At 47.1% G+C, this 22307-nt stretch overlaps 1 protein-coding gene across 4 annotated transcripts in view; it reads right to left on the bottom strand.

Annotated features, from left to right (window-relative positions):
* ABTB3 (ankyrin repeat and BTB domain containing 3) overlaps nt 1–22307 on the bottom strand; it is a 178644-nt gene that overhangs the window by 43051 nt on the left and 113286 nt on the right. For all 4 annotated transcript variants that reach the window (XM_049822331.1, XM_049822332.1, XM_049822334.1 and 1 more), the window contains exons 3-4: nt 19865–20069; nt 7534–7686 (exon numbers count right to left, since the gene is read on the bottom strand). In XM_049822331.1, the coding sequence (XP_049678288.1) occupies nt 7534–7686; nt 19865–20069 (358 nt within the window). The remainder of the gene's footprint in view (nt 1–7533; nt 7687–19864; nt 20070–22307) is intronic.

Here is a 22307-nt window from a genome sequence, read left to right as displayed (position 1 = left end):
CTCGGGAAACCCGTGCTCTACCTTTTAAGTAATAAAATCTCCTTCATCCACTGGCACCATCTGCCCCAAGGGACTGCTGGATTTTGTCAAGCAGCTTCTTTGCTACCGTTCACTGGTTTGGCATTTTTGTGTCTAATTACGGCAACGGCCATGGCTGGTGTTAAAGGATTAGTGAAAATTTGTGGGAAGAACAAGGACATTCAAGGAGCTAGGCAAACACCAACCATCCCTACTTAAAAGCGGCTGTATCTAATTAAATAGCAGAATTTCTCAGCAATTTTCCACTCGCTCTCCTTCTCCAGAAACTCAGCCCCTTACCCAGCGCATTTTAAGAGAGCGCGAAGAGCAGTGGAAATATTTTTTTCTGCCTTCAAATCTCTGTTTATTAAAGTCTATTTATATTTCCATGCTCTAGTACAAGCACAGGATTTCCATAAATAAAACATTAAATGCAACTCTTCCTCTTTCACTTTCAAGTTCGAATTGCATATGTGTGGTATAGCATTAAGATGACACGGCAAATGGTATAGACTGCTCTGAAAGAACAAAATAACACATCTCGTCTTTACGTTGCTGTATTTTTCCCTTTCCACAGTCTTAAGAACACTCTCTAGAATGAGCCAAGGATGCTCTCATGTTAAATAAGCTTCACTCTTGAGGTTGATAATGCTATTTTCCTAGAGAGCCTTCATTAAAAGGGATAGTCCCAGACAGGAAAGCAGACTTAAGTATTCTCAGGCCAAGGCTAATTGGAAACTAGGACTGATTTTCAACTGAAGACAGGTCTTCAAAGGCACTCAGACACTGCATTTGCCCAGAGACCTTTCTGGATCAGAGCTGTAAATGCAACTCGGAGCCCTGGGTGAGGCGGCGACAGGGCAGCGGCTGCGGGAGCATACGGGACTGGAGGCTTAATAAACCCAGTCCTGTGCTGCAGCAAGGCTTGGATCCATCTACACTTTCAGTTGGAACTTACTCATGACTTGTTAATATTCACATATTTCTGTGTCCGCACTGCCCTTTAAATAGTACATTTTTCCTCCTGCGGTGTTTACTCCTGATTTCTTTCTAGAGAAGAGTCACGTGTTCCCTCAGCACCCGCTTTGCTCAGCTGAATGAGCCCCTTTCTTCTAGTCTTCCTCCACGAGAACATTTTGTCAAAACTCAAACCACCTAAGCCCATTTCTCTCCACCTGGTCCAAGGTGAATATTTTTTTGACCCGGACGCAGGATTTGCGATTCCACATCACTTCCTACCACTTTCACGTACAGAGGCACCAATATTTTCCTGCTTCTATTGAAAATACCTCTCCCGATGCATCCTCAAAATGCATTTGCTTTTTTCATGGCTGAGGAAAAATCCACTTTTGTGCTTTACAATCATTCCGAGATGAAATACTGCTCTACAGTCTTTACCACCGGCTCTCAATACTCAGCTCCCAATGTAGTATATATTAAACTGCATATATAGTGTGTATGTTACATATACACCGCAGTATGTATTTTTCTAATTAATCTCCACGTGTTTGCCTTCCATTTGTGGAAAACTGCATTTCACCCCAGTTCTTTTGTCCCAGCCCTCAAGGTCATCCACTTTTTCCTGGATGATTTCCCAAACTTCCTCTGTCAAGTCAGGACAATGCCTCTCAGCACCGTGGCATCAGCAAATTTTAACTTCATGAGCGCACTGCTAAGATTTGTGCCAAAACCCTTTCTGAAAAATTAAAAAAGACCAGTTCTTAAGACTGAGAGCCGAAGATCTCTGCTTGTAACCCCATCACTGCCAGCCCAGCCCTTGTCACCTCTCCTGAAGCCAGCCCCTGCTCACTTTCCAATTCCTTTACTAACCCCCATCTTCTCTGCCTTAACTAATAGCTCCCTGCATGGGCTGCATCAAATCGTTCGCTCAAGTCCAAAGAGATGAAATCTACTGAATTTCCTTGGGGTAGGAAATCAGTTATCTTATCAAAAAGTTATTAGATTAGTCTGGCAAGATCTATCTTTAGAAAATCTGTGTCACATTTTATCCCATTTTTCCCTCAACAACATGTCTTTAATCAGTCTTTGCTTGAAAAAAACATTCGAAGGCCTTGCACTAACAGCCTGGAATTTTCCTCGGATCGTTTTTCATCCTTTTCAAATGTTGGGCATTACTATTATTAATCCTTAGAGTTATGGCACCACTCTGGGCTTAGTTAAAAATATTTCTCTCTGACCCTCTGATTTCGTAAGGCAGCTTTCTCATTGCTGGCATTGAGGTTATCTGGTCACCCCAATTTGAGTGCATTAAGCTGCATGATTTGCTCTCCTTTTGATTACTGTTTTTCCATTTTCATTACCTTGTCGCTATTATTTATTTTTCCTTTTCCCCCAGGATTTTCTTCCTGAAAACAGAGGCAAAGTATTCACTTAAGTTTTTGGGTGATGGCCTCTGTTGGCACTGATGCACACCTCTCACAGGTGTTTCCTCAAGGCCAGCACTTATAGATTCCAATTTCATCTGTGCCTCCCAGGAAAAGAGGAGAAAAACGTCCATGCCCATGGGCAGGAGCAGAGATAGGACCCAGACACACAGCCAGGCAGAGGAGAAAAGGGATATTTGCTGCGTTCACTATACGTGAAGCTCAGCACCCTTGGGGAACTCAGCCGTAACTCCAAAATGCTGCTGAAGTGTACGAGCAAGCGATTAAAAGGGATCAAGTTATGGCTTTCCATCTGTGCTCTGGCACAAGCTCTGTCACGCCAGCTCCTGCTCTTGCCAGCTCTGCCTTGACCGGCAGCGATGCTGCCACCTCCAACTAAATTTAACTGGGACGTACCGGGGGGGTTCTGACCGCACAAGCAGGGTTGGCACGCAAACCCCGCTGCCTAGCTCTGTCCTCCAGCGTCCCTCCAACCAGGGGCTGCTAACAAGGGACTGGGATGCTTCTCACGGGCATCCTGGTGGTACCAGAGCCCGAAGGGTCTCCATGGGTTGTATGTCAACATGGGACGGGGCAAGAAGAAGACAGAGCCCTGTGGGACTCTACCCGTGAGGAGGCTGACAGCAAAAATGCCGTTTCCCGTCGCTGCCCTTTGGGTAGAGCTGCCAAAAAGGACTTCAGCCCTCTTTACAGAATTGTCCCGGGCTCCTCCTGCCACAGTGTGGCATCTGCCTCCAGTGCGTGGCCATGGCGGACAGTAATGAATGCCACAGCGAGCAACCTCACTTCTCCACTGTACAAGAGAAAGGCACGAGCCTTTTCACCTATGGATAAGAAGAAACCACTCCTCAAGACGACTAAACTCTGCTTTTCCTCCAAATCCCAGCCAGGAGCTTCACAGCCTGCTGAGCAAGGGGTCAGGGGACTAACGAGCGTGAGAGGGCTTCCAGACACCCCCATGGCTGCAGAGAAATGCTCAGCCTCATGGGCGATGCTTCTGGGGGATCGTGGTGCCATGGGGACGCATTCGGTGTCCCTGTTCATTCAGATGCCAGGAAGGTCCCTTGTCATGGCCTAGGTCAGCAACACAGAGCCCTTCTCAGGCCCAGAAACACCCAGGAAAAGCAGCTTTCCCAGAGAAACCAGGTAGGGGATGACCTGGAATCAAAGAGGTCTGAGGCAATGCCAAGGGTAGAAGAAAATACTTCAAATAACACATGGGAATTGCCCTTTGAAGAGGGGAATTGCACTCACATCTCTGAGACTGTGGATTTTTTTTCAATTTTTGTTGCTTCTGGCTATCAGGACGAATATGCGGACGCAGACACACACTCGCACGCTAGACTATAACCTTCTTTTAACCTCTGACTGGCCAGAAAATAGCCCTTTATCCAGTCAGGTGCAGAAGTGACCGAGTAACAGTCCCCGGCATGACATTACCACCTCTCTTGGGTCAGTTTGTTCCAGTTACATCCTCCAGGATTGCCGTGATATATTGCAACGAGAAATGAAGCCACTGACCCTGATAAAAAGCACGGCAGCCTTTGTGCTGAGCAATACAGGATGCTCCTCCCTTGCTCTGTTTCTCTGCCGTCAGCCTCCAGTTCCCAGATGTAGTCATCCATTAGCAATCCTCCCCACCACATGTCTAACACATTGGGGTTTTTTTTTGTTTTAAACAGACTTCCCACAGAACGGAGGAAGGAAAAACATGCAAAGAGCTTCTTGTGTTTAGGTGGAGCAAGGGGAAAGGTACCCCTTGCAGATGTGATGACGAGGAGCAGCCAAAACCAGGCATCTGTTTGCAGCTGGCCAGACCCAGTACAGACTGAGAAGTGACGCCACCTTATTGTAGCAGGAAAGCAGGTCAACACAGTTTTTACCACCATGCCCCTTTTTGGCAACAAATTACCTTCCTCCCTGATGCCTTCTTTAATAAAAGGTCTAGAGCAGGGAGCAGAACACCCACCTTCACCAGATTTATTCCAGCAGAGAGCTACTTTGCACATGGTTTTCTACTGACTCCATCCAGCTGCCTCAGGTGGCCCAACAGGGCCTGGGTACATGTGAGGCTTTATTTAAGTCTGGTCTCCCACTATGACAAAGAATATTTTGGACACAACTTGGGCTTCCATCCCAGCTAGCTGTTATGCATCCAGCAGTCAATCCATCTGTGAAACCTACCTCCTTGCAAAAGGTGGAGACAACTGGTCTATCTAAAGCTTCCACTCCCGGGGGAAGGTGAGTATTTATATCCCTGCTTATGTCCCCAAGGCTGGGGAAAGGGAAGAAACTTTCTGGCGTGTCCGCTGCTGTAAAACGAAAAGAGATCAAGAAGGAGACAGGCAGCTCCTGCCTGACTCCAGCTTCCCTCGCTCCTCCACCCAGAGCAAGAGCAGCTCCTCTTTCAGGAGAAGAAAACATTGCAAGAAATTAAGATGATGGATTTTTAAAAAAGGATCAGAAGAGGGGAGAAAGAAAGGAAGTACCAGAATGAAAGGCAGGAAGAAAGCAGAGATGATTTACAAAGCCACATATTGGGAACCTTACTGCTGGAGTATGTGATTGTGCAAGGAAATGTCAACATGAATCTGCTGGGAGACCTCCACGCTGTAGTTCAGATAAGAAACTGAACATTTGGGTTTTAACCAAACTGATCTTGACCTCCATAGCCTTTGAGATCTTGCCCATCTCTCCCTCTCCCCATAAGTGTGTTTTTCCAGCACAGAAGCTGACTTTGCTGTATACGTTTGCAATGACAGGTTGTGAATCAACACCGTGGAATGATGCAATATCACATAGGACCATGGGATCTTTTGGGTTCAGGTCTCTGTATTTTAGGTACTAAAGACGACTGCTAAGAGAAGCCTAGAAATTGAACCAGTTCCAAGGTTCTACTTATTAAGCCATTTCTGTAAAAGTCACAAAATATATCAAGCTAACTGCATTCAAAATCCTTCAGCTGTCATCCGTCACACAGATTATTTGAAAAGCCACCCCCTGCAAAGTTGTTGTATTTTTCCTCCCCTCCCAGTGTTCGCATTTATGGAATTGATGCTTGCCGAGGAGTTGATAGTTGGAAACACTCCCTCCCTAATGGGGAGGCATGAAAGGCTGGCGCTTGGCTTAGTGGAAATGAGAAGTGCCGAGGGTCTGCACTGAATACAAATAAAAAATTACAAGCTGCAACGTTTCAAATTAACATCCTGATGCCTCACATTATTCTTTAGAAAAGCTCAGTCCTTCCTTTGATCTCAGGATCACAGGCAGCCGGGGTCTGATTTGTAGCTATGCAAAGAACCTGCTGCATTACGCCAGCAGTAGGCACAGACCTTAAAATAAACCCCAAACTACGCGGACACTCATCTGCAGACCTCTGCTAGCACAGTAGAGGGAGATTGTCATTTTGGGACATCAGTGGGTGAATCAGGCCCCTGCAGTCAAATAAGGGCACATTGCAAAGTTTGGTCTTTCTAAAATCCAGAATTTGTCTCAGGAGTGATTTCTCTTTTCATTCCCAACTGACTAATCCCAGGCTGCGCTCTTCAGGCTCATTCCCACTTGCAAGACAAGCAAGACAACAGCAATCACTTCTATTCCTTATGAAATTAATTCTTGGTGGCAACTTTAAACTGGGTGCTGACTTGTTCCCCATAATTAATAAATTCTTCTGCAGCATAATACAACTCTCCCCAACTTCAAATGATTTTTGAAACTCCTGGAAAATTGTCTAACAGTTGATGGCATTTTCTATATAGAGACAGACACTGAGAAAATACAATTTTAAGAATGGTACATTGTGGGTTTTTAATCCACAGATGTTTAACTGTATCTACCTTTATTTTTAAGACAGAGGATGTAGAGTAGAAACATTATTGCCTTATTTGCAATCCTATCTAATTACTGGAATAGGTATTAAATTAATTATGCCTTTTCAAACCCAAGTGCTAGGTCTTCAGAAAGTACGTAGTACCTATAAGTCCTGACATTTCAGTAGGGATGCAGAACGCTGCACTTCTGGAAATGAGGGCCACGATGGTCACACCAAAGGGAAGCAATTACAGCCAAGATTTGAAATCTGAAACGCTCAAGATTTTGCTTTTGAAATTCAACATATTTCTTCAATTAAATATTGAATAGCTGAGCAGACTGAAAAGCCTATGCAGATCTCAAAGTAAAGTATTATATTCTCTGGTGAAAAAAGCATGTCAAGGCCAGAGTCAATAGAAGGCAGCTGCTCCGATGCAGGTTGTCACAGCTAATCATGTAGATCACTCCTCTGCTTTCTATGTTGCAGTAAAGAATGCACCTACTGCTGTATGAAGAGGCAGACTGCTGAAAATTGGGGTTTATGTACAAATTTGTGAAGCAATAGCAGTGAGTAATTTCTTCTTTGGCACATTCAGATTGCCTTTTCATATGAAAATCAAAACCAAATATATTCTTGACTCCGGAACAGCCCTAGATCATGCTTTTATACATGTACATAATAATACAGCAAAACAGACACTAAAAATGTATCCTGGCAATAAATACTTTAAGACTTCATTAGAAACCCAAAAGGTCACATCTGATACACGAAAACCTCAAATTATCTAGGCTGACATTTACAGCTAATTTGAACCGACATTAGCATGAAAAATACAATTTTACTGCAAGAGGTAGTCTTACCTAGAAGTTTAAATGTGCCCTTTAAGCATTAATGCTGAAAACAAAGCCCAGAAAAATATCTGCAGCCCTGCCAATTACATTTCGGTATTTTATAGCAAAGCAATGTGAAGCAGACAATTAGCAGGACATTTCAGCCCCTCATTAGCAAGCAGAACCTAATAGTAAGAGAAAAAAACCCGCCACCATATAAGCTCTGACGAGCAGATTACGGGCTCGATCCAGCTGTGAGATATTCAGGCACCCATTACCATGCAACCAGCTTATCCACGGATGTGAGCAAATACCAGGAGCCGATTTTGCAACGCACACGGCGACGAGCCCGAGCATCCGTGCACCTCTCAAGGCAATAACAGAGCCCTCTGCCTGCCTGCTCGCTCGCTCTCGCTAGGAAAGAGAGACACGTTTTGCACAAAGCAGCCGATTTTTGGCGTGGACTTACTTTAACTGTCGAGGTTCGCAGTCAACTCCCGGCAGTAAGAGCCTCGCCGCCTGCCGTACGTCATCGCTGTCCACCGAGAAACTGCGACGGTGCCCCGCGTGAGCCACGGCAACTCGGATCCACTCCATCAGGGGAGGCAGCACAATGAACGGCCTGGGAAAGCACACAGACATGAATGCTACAGTACACTAGCGTCAGAAATAACAGGTATACAGAGAGAGAGGGCAGGGGGGGGTGCGTGTGCATGTGTATGTATGTGTGAGGAGGTATATTATACAGGGAGAGAGAAGGGAACAAGCAAAACGAAAGCATGGGAGAGCAAACTGGCTCAGCAAATTTCAAGCAGGTCTAAATCAAGATGTCTCACCCTGTCTCCAGAGCACGAGTGTATTTGAAGAGGGAGATTTATGAGCCACGCTCATTTATGGGGCGCCTCCGAGGTCAGCGCACCCGCCGGGCAAGCCCTCCCTCCCCGCCGCATCCTTCCCACGGTATATCCCGAAAAGAGGGCAGGAGCCTGGCAGAGGACCACGACCTGCTCTGGCTGACGCGCCGGGCTGGGTACGCTCCCCAGCCACTTTGCAAGAGGGACGGGAGAACGAACCAGGGCAAAGAGAGCGGATGCCCCCACCCCGAGATGCCAAGACGTACTGTGGAGGTTATCCGTGAGCAGCGTCGGAACTCAGGCTGTTTCGTTTCACTTTTAGCGGTATCAAAGCACTACACCTTTGGGTAGCAGGCTGTTCTGCCACTTGAGCAAAAATACACAAAACTGCCTACCCAAAGTGGATGGTGGGACTCTGGGCCACAGCCCCAACTTGAGCAAAGTGTGGACGCGATCGGAGACACGGTCCTTCACTCCACAAGACCCGGACCAGCCCCATGTCCTAGCAAGAGCTGCCCAAGCCTTAGATGAAGCATACAGTTTTCCCCATCTATGCTAAAAATTATTTGGGGACCAAGAGATAAATGCCAAACCTTATATGAGAATCATAGCTTCGAGTCCTAGTTTGGAGACAAAAATAATAAAATATCCGCAGCTGAACACCTTGGAAGGTCACTGCCTGTTAGATCAAGGTAGACAAAATCCGCAGAGCAATGCAAGCTGCAGCAACTGCCCTCCTGTCCTCAACAGGTCTTTGCGGCTGCCTCGTCACCTAGCTGCCATGTCCAAAACGGTGTCTCCGCCGCAGCTGTACACAGGAGACAAAGTCTGTGTGGGGAAGGGATGAGGAAATCCCTCTTTATAAACCTATACTACGAAATTCTAAAATTTTTTTAAAAATAATAAATCTCTCCAAGAGCTACTTGAAAACTGTGCCGAAGGTCCTGTGTTTAAACAGGACTGCTGAAAACTATTTAGACAGAGTGAGGCTGTTTCATCCACACTGTAAAGTAAATACTAATGCTACGGGATGTTAACAGAGATTGCTATAATATTAACAACCAAAAAAAAAAGAAAAGAAAAAAAAGATATGAAACTTGTAAACAACTACAGTCCTCAAGGAATGTCTGTAACTAACCTGCTCTTACCTTCTCCTGCTGAACCTTTTTCTTTTGTCTCATTTCCTATGTGGCTCCCTTTCCCCTTCTCTTTAACTGTATGTTCCCTCCATTTACTACCTCAGTATATCATTCTAATACTGGAAAGGTTCCTATTGCTGTGGCATCATCCCCTGCTTTTGCTCCCTTCTCGTCTCCTGCTCCTTTTCATTCAATATTGCTTTCCCTTACTTGCCTTTCCTTCTGCATTCCCTTTTCATGGAGGGGGGGGGGGGGGGGGGGGGGGGGCGGAAAGTCTGGATTAGGTGCCCAGTAGGCAAGTACTTTACATTTTAAACATGTAACTTTACCCCAGAAGGATCTAGCCTGAGAAAAATTATTTAAGAAGATGTTGATTCTGGAATATCCTTTTCCTATTTATAGCTCTTTATGCCATTTATTTCTCTTTTGAAGACTTGACTTTACATAGCTCTGATATTAATATTCTCGAGGAGGGATGAGATATTTCAAAAGTGCCGAAGGACAGAGAAGCCCCGAGGCCACCAACCTTCCCTAGGACGCCGGGTTCCCAAATCTCACGGGCGCTTAAATGAACAACGTCTTTTTGAAATATGACATCTTTGGCCGACTTGCCACTTTCATCATTATTCTGTTCAAACACATCGCCGTCACCTCAAGACCAGGCTGCATTTGTTTCCAAGGCTTTTTGCTCTCCCCAGACCTGCCGCGGCCACCCAAGGAGCCAGATAAGGACAGAAAATCTCCCGCAGCTCCTGTAAAACCATTTCCATAATCCAGCTCATTTGTCGTGAGGGTGGCAGCGGTCAGAGGAGGGAATGGGGAAAAGCAAGAGTGTGTCTGCTCCTGGAAGGTGACCTGCTTCCCAGGTCACCTGCAACGTGTCCTCGGAGCAGAAGGGACCCTCTCTCGCAGCGTTAAGGAGCTGGGGACAAGTGATCGGTGGGAGTTGTTTTCAACACTTGCTGAGCAAACAGCGGAAAGGGAGCTGCAAATCACACTGGGAGTGTAGAGATGCATATAGTTACCCACAAAACTTGGCGCTAGGAAAACAATTCAAGGGAAACTCAGTTCTAGGTTATGGTTTGGGTGGGAGAATGTGGTCTGGACCACAGAAATGAAGACGGGCTTGTACAGGGCCTTCCTATAACATCTGCTGGGTGAACAGATAAGCAGAGGGCCGTGGCTCAACGGGGGACTCGGGGGTTCATGCTTTCTCCTCTTCTTGTGCAGGTCAGAAACTCAGCCAGCACAAAAACTGCCCCACCACAATGAGGAGCAGAGCAAATAAAATTATTTACAGGAAGTGTGATAATTGCACTATAAAATTGCTTTTTTTTTTTTTTTTTTTTTTTACTTTCCTGGTCTTGCAAACTTCAACAGAGAAATAGAAATGAACGTGGCTATTTGGTGCAATAAATCCGCAAGGGGAAGAGAATCCGTGTTCTGTTCTGTGGAAGCACTGGGATTTTCTCTAAAGACCAATTTCAGTCCCTACATCAGGACACTGGAGTTCGCTCACAATGTATTACATTCCTTTTTCCAAGGCAAAAGAAATCATCACTGTGTATCTAAGCATGTCAAGGAATTTGTATTTTGAGAAGAGAACCAAATATGGCTGAGTGCAATAGGTTAAAAATACCCTTCAAGAGTCTATGCACCACGTGAAGGGGATTTTTTTTTTTTTAATTTTAAATACTGTTTGTGTGCCAAGGAAGAAAGCGGAACACAAAGTTATAGGGGTGTGACAACCCACAAGACAATGTGACATCAGCAAGAAATATTTCACTTTTCAAACAACACTGTGCGAAAACAGGTTATGCATTATGTCACCGGCATATTTATCTCTGGCACAAAGGCAGGTAACAACTAGGAGAGTTCGGTACTTTTGTGTTCCAGAGCAGACACGTAGCAGATAAGTCACCTAGCTCTGTGCTTTGGAAGCACACGCTTTAATTAAATTAATCTAACCATGGTAGGAATGTGCTGGGCTTGACTGGAAGCAGATGGAAAGTCAGGAGCAGCACGACGGCTGCAGAAGCACCTTCCTGGGGTGCAGGTCAGTGAGCGCTCTGACCTCCTCCTCCAGCCCACCTCTGTACCTGTGCTTAACTTTAAATGTGTGCTCCCATCCTCTTTAATTCACTGTGGTTCAAAGTTAAGCATAAGCTTAAGTAATGTCCCCCCAAAAAGGTGGTTTTCAGCACAGGCTTGTATTTTCCTGAACTGTCATCTAAGGGGAAAACTATCTCAGATCAAGAGGCAGGGAGAGGTTTCTGCACAGAGCCGTCGCCGTTCCACACAAAAGAGCCGGGAGGTGGGGAAGGAATAGGGGAGGATGACAAAAAGCAGATCCCCAAAGGGTTGGACCCTTGTGGGCACTGTACCCTGGTCACGCTCCTCTTTGAGCATCCCCTCCCCGGGTCCCTACTTGAACAGAAAAGGGAATTATCACCGCCCCACAAACCCTCACATCCCCGATTCCTCCTTCCGCACAGCATCCTTCCCCATTCCCTCCTGCCGCCCCGCTCCCCTCTCACAGCTATTTTGGGACTGCTCCGGGACCCGCAAGCTCCTGTGCCTTGCAGACATCTGCAGGCAATACCCAGCCGGCATCCTCCTGCGAGGGACGACCGCTCGCCTTCCTCTCCCGTCCTGGATATCACATGTCCTTCTCTGCATCGTCCCCAGACGTGGCAGCTCCCCGCCAGCACCCACCCACGCCTCTCCCCAGCACCTTCCCTACGGGAGCGGGGCCAACGACCCCTCCGCACCCCATTGGACCTCAAATCTCTCTTGGTTTTTGCAGGGTTGATGTCTCTGGCGTGCTTTGAATTACAAACTGGCTCATCAGGAAAGCAAATGTTATTGGGGGGGACCTAAATGTAAGGTATGACCTGCTCCAATCATGCCACTTTTTGCCCCAAACCCACACTCCACCTGAGACGTGTGCAGCAGTCCTGGGCTGCCCACCATTTCCCTCCTTGGCTTGCTGGCACACAGAGATATTAAAAGTCCCGTCACGCATCTGCAATAGCTCAGGATTTTTCATTATTATTAGTATTAGTATTGTTATCAGTGGCAGTATACTTATATATAAACAGGAGGAATCACTGGATGGAAGAGCATGAGAAATGTGCACTGTACAACACAATAGGATGCTGCATTATTTTTGCGTAGGTCTGCGAGAAGACCGATGAAGCTCCTTTTTGGACACCGCCTGCTGCAACGCTGGAATTGCAAAGCACTAGGGCCAGCCCTCCTACAAATCCCAGCTCCCAATAACCCCTTGCCCTGGTTTTCCTCTGTCCCTACCACCTTTGTAGGGTGCAGACCCCCCGCTGCCCACCGACCATGAATTCACGGTCCACGTTGCTGCCCAGTCCTTCAAGAGGAGGGCTGCCAACCCCCCCCCCCGCTCTCTTGATTTCTCAGCAGCTTAAGCAATTCTTCCTCTCCGCAGTCGTTCCCTCTCCCTTGCAGAGAGTAATCCATCTTTTTGGCAGCACCCCCCTGCCAGGAAAGTGGTGTCATGTCTCACTCTCTCCTCCCAGTTCCCACCATCGGGGTGATGTCGTGGTTTCACCCCAGCCGGCAACTAAGCACCATGCAGCCGCTCGCTCACTCCCAGTGGGATGGGGGAGAGAATCAGGGCGGGGGGAAAGGTAAAACTCATGGGTTGAGATAAGAACAGTTCAATAGAACAGAAAGGAAAAAACTAATACCAATAATAATAACAATAATAAAATGACAATAATAATGAAAGGATTGGAATAGACAAGTGATACACAATGCAATAGCTCACCACCTGCCAACCGATGCCCAGTTAGTTCCCGAGCAGTGGTCCCCCCCCGCCGAGCCAACTCCCCCCCCAGTTTATATACTGGGCATGATGTCCCACGGTATGAAATACCGCTTTGGCCAGTCTGGGTCAGCTGTCCTGGCTGTGTCCCCTCCGAACTCCTTGTGCCCCTCCAGCCTTCTTGTGGCTGGGCTTGAGAAGCTGAAAAACCCTTGACTTAGTCTAAACACTACTTAGCAACAACTGAAAACATCAGTGTGTCATCAACATTCTTCTCCTACTGAACCCAAAACATAGAACTATGCCAGCTACTAAAAAAGAAAATTAACTCCATCCCAGCCGAAACCAGGACAGGTGACTCCTCCCAAGCTCTCCTCTGGCGGCTGACTCCCCAGTCATTTTTGCCAGGCGATGAGAGTCCCAAACAAGGGATTCTCGCCTGTCACCTCCTCTGGCGTGCAGACTTAAACCACCGTCCTGAGGGCACGCTCATCACCTTTGACTGCTCCTCACCCAGGCTCAGCCCTCCTCCACCGCTGTGGCTCCTGAAGCCCGGAGAGGCCACCAGCTCCTTGCTCGTAGCAGAGCCTGCGGCGTGCTCCAGGTCGAGGAGCTCATCAAGTGCGTGTAAGAGATTTCCCCTAATAATCACAGTGCTCAAAGAAGAAATGGTTGTTTCAAGTGCAGCACAGCAGCCTCTCTATTTCCAGGGGCACTTCACATTGCTCTTCTGATGCCGAGCCCTTGCCCCACCACACGAACACGCTCGCTGTATGTATTAAAATCAACCGCTAGGGAGAGGACTGCCTTGATGGTCTGCTTCACAATGGGAACGGAGAAATTCCCGAGGACTAATCCCATTCGGGTGTGAATTCCCACAGCCGCCTCGTGCTGTCCCTCCCTCAGTTTCACCAGCTGTGAGGTGTGCACAGCTGTATAGACCTGACCTTGCGTTAACTTAAATGCCTTTTGTGTTGTTCAATTATTTCTTTGCAGGATTCTTTAACTCTTGCGGAGGACGCTGCTGCGGTAGGTGTTTAGTTTCTTCGCTCAGTCCAGCAAAGGAGCGGTGACTGCAAACCTGCGTGGCAGCACCAGCCAAAGTGCTACACGCAGGTCACTGCTGTTTTACTGACTGCTTTTGCAATTTGAGAGTTAACAGCACTTCTGAGCTGTACTTTTGCAAGGAAAAGCCTATCTAGACACAGGTAGGGAGAAGTTTCTGCTTGCAGATATGAGTCAGCAACTTTAACATTATGAAAAGGTCTTTTCATTTGTTTGGGTTTATGTTTAGGTTTTCATGGGTAGTTTTTAAAGAAAATCCCTATATACAAACTGAAAAACATTCTCAGTTCTGACAGTTTTCATTCAGAACGTATGATGAATCCCTATATGCAATGCTAGTCCGTTTTTAGTGTTATTGGGATAGAAAAGCATGTTTTTTCCTATATTTAGCATACTTTTCGGATGGCTTTCCAAGCTGAAAAACTCCTGGTTTATATTTACATCATAAACTACTTGCCTTCAGTGCCAGGAAATACTTTCTGATGCCTTCAGAAGGTTGCCGGCTCCGCTCCTGCCCAGGGACCCAGCAACGCCAACTGATGCCCCACGCGAGTCCACGCAGCTCTCCCACGCTAGGCAGCTCCTCCGACACCCCAGAAGCCCAGCCGAGGGTGACCCAAGTAACCAGCCTCTGAAAAAGCCAATTCTGCATTTTGTTCAGGCTGAAGGATCAATAATTCTCCTCGCTCTCACACAAAGTCTCAGCGAGACCCGCTTCGGCAGAGGGAGGGTTTACCCTTATGCTTTTGTGTACCAAGACATCCGTGCTCCGGAGTCCGCACAAGGGTATCTGCAAGTCATGCTTTTTAAATTTGCATCCAGTGTTCGAATGCATCATCCCCGTTGCCTCTCCTGCATTAAAAACATTAACGGCCGAGACTTCAAAGGCAACCGAGTCAAAGCAGTGATTCGGCCAGCAACCACAACAGGGAAATACTTCACAGGCAGTTTTGACATCAGATTTGACACGACTGGCTGTGGCATAAATCCCTGAAGAGACGCCAGCGTTGGGAGAGCGGCGCAGAACAGCCTGGGTAACACGCTGTTCTCGCAGGGCTGCACGTAATTTTCTCTATTTAAAAAAATCCTATAGCCACCCCACGGACAGCATAAGGCTAGCTTGATGAATTAGGTGGAGCATACAGCTCCAGCCCAGCAAGGATATACCGTCTGACAGCCGAGCTACAAATACTGCCTGAACTATTTCTTGTAACATGGGCAATCTCACATGCTGCAGGCAGCTGCCAATACCATTTCTGAAGGGATTTTGAAAAAGTGGGAAGTTTGATATTTAAGATGCAAATCTAGAGGATTTATGTAAGGATGGATCTGGATTTCTTTTCAGTGGTTCCCAGTCAAATCAACCCTGGTGCTGAACTTTGAGTTCAGCAAGGCCACAGTTTTACCATGTGAGGTTTTCAACTGAACAGTGGATAAAAATATATAGGGTTATACAGGGCTATGCCATACTGGCACATCAAGCATGTGTAATCCCTTCTTCAGATATACGGTGCAAGATTCAGTCCGGTTCCCCGGCAGGACTTCCACACTCCCAGTGCTAGCACTTCACCTCTTCTTCATCAGCATTCCCCATCATTCCCTCCACTCTCTGCTGGCCTTTGCTGGAGACTGCCCTACCCATGCAGTTTGTACCACATAATAAATTAAATCAGGGACACATTTCCCTAGTTATCTTCTTACTGAAATTGTTCTACAGGTATAATCTGTACTACAGACATGGCTTTACCAGTTATGAAAGTGCTTTGAAATTCTTCAAGTTATTTTATAGCAGTGGAACACTCCTCTCATTAAGGGGGCTGCACCATGTTAATTAGCCAGGTACACTAATAAATATCCAAAGCATGAAGCAAAACTCAGATGATAACCCAAACCCTTTCTATTAATCACGAACGACTACAGGCTACAATTTGCACGTGTGTGCACGTGCAGGGGACGTGTATATTTTTGTGTGTGCGTCCACACACGTGTGCAAGGCAGGCAGAAAAATAAAACGCGGGCAATAGCCCATGGGAGTTTCCTAAGGGATTGCTCCACATACAGGGAAAAGCAGTGAAGGAAAAGTGAAAAGAAGGTTAAAACCAGACTCGTATCCACCAACTCAATTATGACTCGAGGGAAAAGCTAAAGGCTGCTGGGCGGTACAGGGAGTTAATGCTCCTCCAAGGCAGAGCAGCAGAGGAAGCGCTGGAGAAGGAATTTTGCTGCCTGTGAGCAGAATTAATGGGTGGTTCTGGATGGGCTGAGCTGCTGAGCCGCAGCTTCTCAATGAGTTGTTAATGGGGAACATGGAGAGTTAGGAAGTAATGAGGACTTTGTCAAGACAGCTGTGGATAAAAGTGGGTAAGGAACCACTTAAGGAAAAAACCATCACACAAATCTGCAACTACAGATTCTGCGCTTTCCGGTGCTTAAGAAATTACTTGCAATAATTTTGGAAGTGTTATAGAGGCTGAGAAGCAAAACAGAACCACAGGAGAGATCCTTTTCTTAAACCAGAAGCAGCAAGCAAGAAAAGAAATCTTGGTAACACTGGCCTCATCTACAATTTCTTCCCCCCCCTTTTTTTTTTTAATTCCCGGGAAAGCAAAAGAATGAACAAACCGAAATAATCCACAGCCACCCGCAGGTGCACTGCTTTCACAGGCAACACCCGGCACAAGACAAATGTCTCCATCATGTCCCGGCTGGGTGCATTACGGAAGGGGGATCCCACAAACAGGTCCACCCCACTCCCTCCCAGTACATCCACGCCTGCCAAAATAGCTGCCTACATGGTCATTAGGTAACCCACCCCAGCAGGACCGGCTTGTGTTGGTGCCAACAAGACAGCCAAAAAATCTGAGTGAGCAGACTGAAAGCAGAATATGAATTTAGAGTGGGAGGGGGTCATGCATCCATCTTACGGTTGGGTTTGTTGGCATTTAGAAAGTGGGGAATCCTTTCCAGGTTTTCTGAGCAATCCTGGCCACTTTCAACCTCCTCTCCTTCCCATGAAAGCAGCCCCCCCCAGCAAAAGCTTCCGCTGTATAATAATCTTTTTCCTTTTATTTTACCTAAAGGCAAACACTATTAAAAACACACCGCATTCTTGTTTCTTTACCTCCATGAAGAGCAAACACAGAGAAACGCTCCCTAGAAACGAAGCACCGGATTTATTCAAAGGTAAATATCCCATTTTACGCATCCCCCAAGACTTTGAGGGAGGTACACTTTCTGTGCTGGAAAGTGCTAAGTCAGGCAGGACTGCCACCGTCCCGGCTTCCCTCCCATATCCAGCCCCTGCAGCTCCCTAACCCAGGCCAGTTCAAAGCCGAAATGCAGGTGGGCTGGAGACGGGTGGGAAGGACGGGAGCAGCTCTCACGGGGCCACCAAGCCCTGCAAGTGCCGGGGGAACTCGCTGGCAGCATCCCGCAACCCTCTGCACCCTGGGCATGCACGGTCAGGGAGGTGGGGGCCAAGACAGTAGCCAAGTTGGCTTTACATGAGCCAAGGGCAACCCTGGTTTCATGGAAATACTGCCTACAGCCAGATCCACACAGGTCCTGCCTTCTCTGCACTAGCAAGGACTCGGAGAGGCCAAAGATGGGGAAAGACGCCTGGACCTCTTTGCTTCCTTCTGGGCTCCTTCCAACATAAAAGCAATTGCCACAGCTGGAGAAGAAGAGAGGCGACATGGCATGGAGACACGGCACAAAGTTTGCAAACATTCTGCATATAAAAACGTCATGTCTAACAAACCCACTCCCCCACAACGCACAAAAACCCATCGTGGAAACTGAAACCACCAGAAATAAATCATGGACCACAAAGCATGCTTGCATGTAAAAAAAAAAAAAGATGGGAAATAGGTAGGAATGCTCCCCAGAGGACTAAGGAGAAGTCAGCTTCACGGATCTCTTCTCTGGGCAGCACAGGATGGGTGCCTCCAGCTGATGAAGCTTCAGAGCACAACTCCATGGAAATATCTGGGCTCACGCTTACCCTCGCATCGCTCCCGCTCCAGCGCTAAGTACTAACGCATGTTTGATTAGGCAACAGGAGGAGTATCTGCTCCTTCCAAAAGTGACCACAAGCTCTTGGCAATAACACCGAGTACTTGCTCTGGCCCTAACCACACACCGCAGTTGTTAAACTGCCCTGCCAGAGGAAGACATCTTGCCAGATGGAGTATTCAAAATAAAGCAAAGAAGAACAATTGCTTTAAATAATCAGCGTTTCAAGTGCTCTAACGAAGAGAACATGTATTAAGGTGACCTCAGAGAAAGGAAAACCTATTAAAGCAAATGATAAAAGTGATTTTTCAAATATTCCTGCCCTCTTCACTTTCCACAGGGAAGTCTGCAGAAATCTTACAAAACCAGAGCCTCAGCATTATCCACTTTCATATTCCCACTGGTTCCAGTGGCATTATTCCCACAGATGGGGACTACAGATCAGGTGAGGGTATCTTCTAATTTTGGTTATTTTTTTGTGCATACTAAACACTCTTGGACACAAGTTAGGCCTTCTGCAATAACAAGGCTGGTTGACAAATCATGAGATTAAAAATAACTTAGAAAAATTAGAAAATTCTGCATTCTTGTCGTTTCCCTTCTGGTTTTTTTCATACTTTGGAAACAATAGCGCAAAAAAGCGACAAACATGCTCACGGAGCGACCCAAACTTGAAAAGAAACAAAATGCCATCCAAAAGCAAATGGCAAAATTCCCAGTAGCATCTTTAATGCCAGAGTTTTATCTTGTATGCTTTTCTGTGAATTGATAGAAAAGTAATTCAATGAAGATATCATACTATATACCATTTACTGTTACACATATGATGAGATTCTCAAATGCTGCTTTTGAGATGCAGAACTTATACGGAAACAATAACCAAGCCCTGTATGTGCGGCTCTCGGGGCACACGTGCAGACGAGTTTGGCTCACACGTACAGCGCAACACAGACGTTGGGATGTAAATGTGGAGCCCAGCTTGAAAAAGCAGCTTGCATTTGCATCACCACGATACCCATCCTAAAAATGAATACCCAGCATTTTCCAAGCACCAGCCGCTCCGCTCGTCTCCATACTGGGGAAACCTAGTTTAGGGCTGGTGAGAAGCGCAGCAGGGAAATAGCACAGTGCGTGCATCAGCACACAAGCGGGGGCTTGTGTTACCAGCGGGTTTGCTAGGCTTTTGACAGGAGATAACTTTATTTTCTTCGCCAGCAAGCTGTCCTGGTTGCATTCTGCAGTGCCCAGGTGCTGAGCTGCCCTGCGTTGGGCACCCTGCCTGCCTGCTGGCATTTGGCAACCTTGTCATTGGCTTCAGGGACGTCTCCTTCTCACCTTATGGCAGATCCTGAGTCAGGACAGGTCCTCAGGTGTGTGTCCCCTGCCCTGGCCATCCCCGGAGCGGGGACAACAGCCAGAGCCTGCCACGTCCCTGGCCGGGGCAGCCCAGGGGTTATTCCTGCACCCGGGTACTCGGCACGGCTGGAGCCCAGCGTCTTTAACGACCTCTCCTTTCTACACACTACTCTATTCATTTTCCACTTCCCCAATCACAGCTGTCGAGCCCTATTAATGCGCAGAAAAAACACATTTAAACCCAAACCTGCTAGGCCAGAAATAGAAGTTCTCATTTTCTTTTCCAAAACACAGAATAGCTGAGCAACAACAAAAGGAAAAGGAAATCTCTCCCGAGTGCACATCTGGAACCAATTTGCTGTATGTAGCCACTGGGTGTCACTTTTGATATATATTGGGTCAGCCACGCAGCGCTTCAGCGAGAGAAATGCATTTCAAAGAGGTGATCCTAAACCAAACCAGACTGCTCCACAGCCTCTCACGCGCAAGCTGTAATTAGCAATTAGCCAGCCAGGCTGATTTATTAACGAAACGTCTTCGCCACGACTTTAAGCACCGTGCAGCGGCTCTTACCTCTCGGTCTGCAGCGTGACTTTTGATGGCTCCACGTTGGGGTTTTCCCACTCCATCTGCGGACAGTGCATGAAGTAGCAGAGGGTGTACAGAGCCTCCGGCTCCCAGTAGAGCGATCCCTGCTTCTGGTGCATCGGCGTCCCGTTCCCGTGCTGCTTGGCGTTGAGGGGCTGGAGGTGGTGCATCGCTCGAGACACCAGGTCGCCTGGAAAAAAAGCAAAAGCTGGGTGAATGCCAGGCTTTTCAGCTGCCTCTCCCCTGAGTTTTCCAACCGAAAGACATGCTGAGTTGATTTTCCCTTCCATTTAACCTCACATATGCAAACGGTACAGGGTAGAACAGGATCCTGTGCATTGCTCATCACTAGGCTGGACTTTGCCTGGGGGTTTACGTGGCGTGGTGTGACATACCCAGGCTGCAGACAAGCCCCTGAACGCCTGCAGGAAACTTATTTCTGCAAATATGGTGTGTATTTCTGCAAACATGGTTTCTGCAGTGTCAGACTGGCCCATCTCAGCACCGCCAGAAGAGCCGGTGTGCCAGGGCCAGGCTCACAGCTACCTACAGGCAGTCTTTGGAGGCTGCCAAAACCCCACAGCCCCCAAAAATGACCAGCAGGGATGATGCAGAGTGGCACCAAAAGCTGCATGCCCCTGGTTAGAGAGTAGCAGGGAAATCCAGCCCCTTGCAAGGAGGAAGGAGTCAGTCAGATAATACACAGAGCTCTGCAGGAGCACGGAAAGGGACACACAGGTGAAGAAAAAAGGGGGGAAAAAAATTGCTAAAAGACAATATCAGAAATGTGCAACCAAAATTACCATTTGTAAGCCCAGGCTGGGCCTGGAAAACTTTGTGTCAGCAGAAGAGGAAAACCTGTGAAGTAGGGTCACCCAGCCCCTCAGGTTTCCAAAGCACAGAGAACGGCCCAAGAGAAGGATGCTCATCGTCTCCTCTGTGCCGACGTGGTTCTGGGCGCTTCCTCACAGGACAGGTAGGGGAAACCAGCCGCAATATGCAGACTGGGATCAGCAAAGCCAGCAAGTGAGATTAGCAGGCAAATAAACAGGCAAGCAGCATTGAGCCTCTTAGCACGGTACTGATTGTAACTAATTAACTAAAGCATCTCCCTCCGAGGCAGTGAATTTTACTTTTGTTGACTAGTGACCACTCTATCAAAGGCAGGGAAACAATTGTGGTTATAAACTGCCTGTTTTCACATGTTCAAATCACTCAGAGTGCTTTGGGGGGAAATAATGATCTTGGATCAAATCAGATGGTTTGTTTTAAATGAAAATCTGAGCAAGAGCCCTTTGGGTCATTCTTAAGCTCTCCAAAAGCGAGTGATGGGGAAAAGAGGACATAATTTTCCAGTGATAAGAAGAGCTTTTCCCAAGTGACCACTGAGCACTGAAACTTGGAAGGAAAAGGTGGAAATATACACCTAGGTAGGAACATAAAACCAAATCGGGGCGGGGGGGAGAAGGCTGAATAAGGAACTCCTGAGCAAACTTAAAGGAGAACCATTCTGACTGTGTGCAAGGCAGAGCTACAGGTTTTTTCTGCAAAGTCCCACCCCTGTGAACACATCACAGCACATCACCTCTCTCCAGCCTGACTCGCACAGAAAATGATGCTGCTGCTGCGATAATGTGCACCAGGGAGAACAGAAACGTCTCATTGAAAAATGCTCAGCCGGGTCCTCCAAAAACACAGCCTTAAAACCATGAAGAGAAGAAAACCGCTGGCATGAGAAAACTGCCGAGTCCATGATTTCAGGGTTTTGACACAATTTTTTGCTGCACTCTGCAATATTCCTCTGATTCAAAGCTTTCATTTAAAAATAGTTTCTGTCTTTTCCCTCTGCCAGGAAATTGTCATGATAGGACCAATCTTGCAGCCCTGCATGCTCATAATTTCCGAGAGAAGCCGTGCATGCAGAAAGCCTATAGGATCAGGTCCACAGCAGAAACAGATGTGCCTCTGAGATGACTTCCCAGTCCTGCACAAAATTATGTGCAGGCAACCAGAAGCAGCAGGAAAGTTTGGGACCCCCTTCATTCAGCCCACTCTGTCACAGCAGACGTGCAAAGCCAAGCCTAGCACGGGTCAATTTAACTGACAGCACCCTTGCTGATAGCAAAAGTAAATTCCTCTCTCTTCCTCCAAAAGGCAAAAAAAAAAAAGCGTAGAAATGCTGGCAGCAACATCCAGCTTTAACAATAATAGCAAAAGCAGAGAAAAAGGAGTTGCACTAAATTCAGCCCTTTCAGACCCAATCCACTACAGCACTAAAGCACGTGGTTAAAGTTAAGCACCTGACTAGTCTTATTTCAGTGGATTTAGACAGCAGGCACCAGAGATCGCCTCTGACTTCTGCACCCAACGATGAATAAAAATCAGGATGCAATTTAGGCCCAGATTCAGACAGCAGCATTACTGCATT

The sequence above is a fragment of the Accipiter gentilis genome, chromosome 18, assembly GCF_929443795.1.
Source record: "Accipiter gentilis chromosome 18, bAccGen1.1, whole genome shotgun sequence".
Classification (NCBI taxonomy): Eukaryota; Metazoa; Chordata; class Aves; order Accipitriformes; family Accipitridae; genus Astur; species Astur gentilis.
Note: the sequence above shows the minus strand (reverse complement) of the source record. Positions and strands in the feature narration are given on the sequence as shown.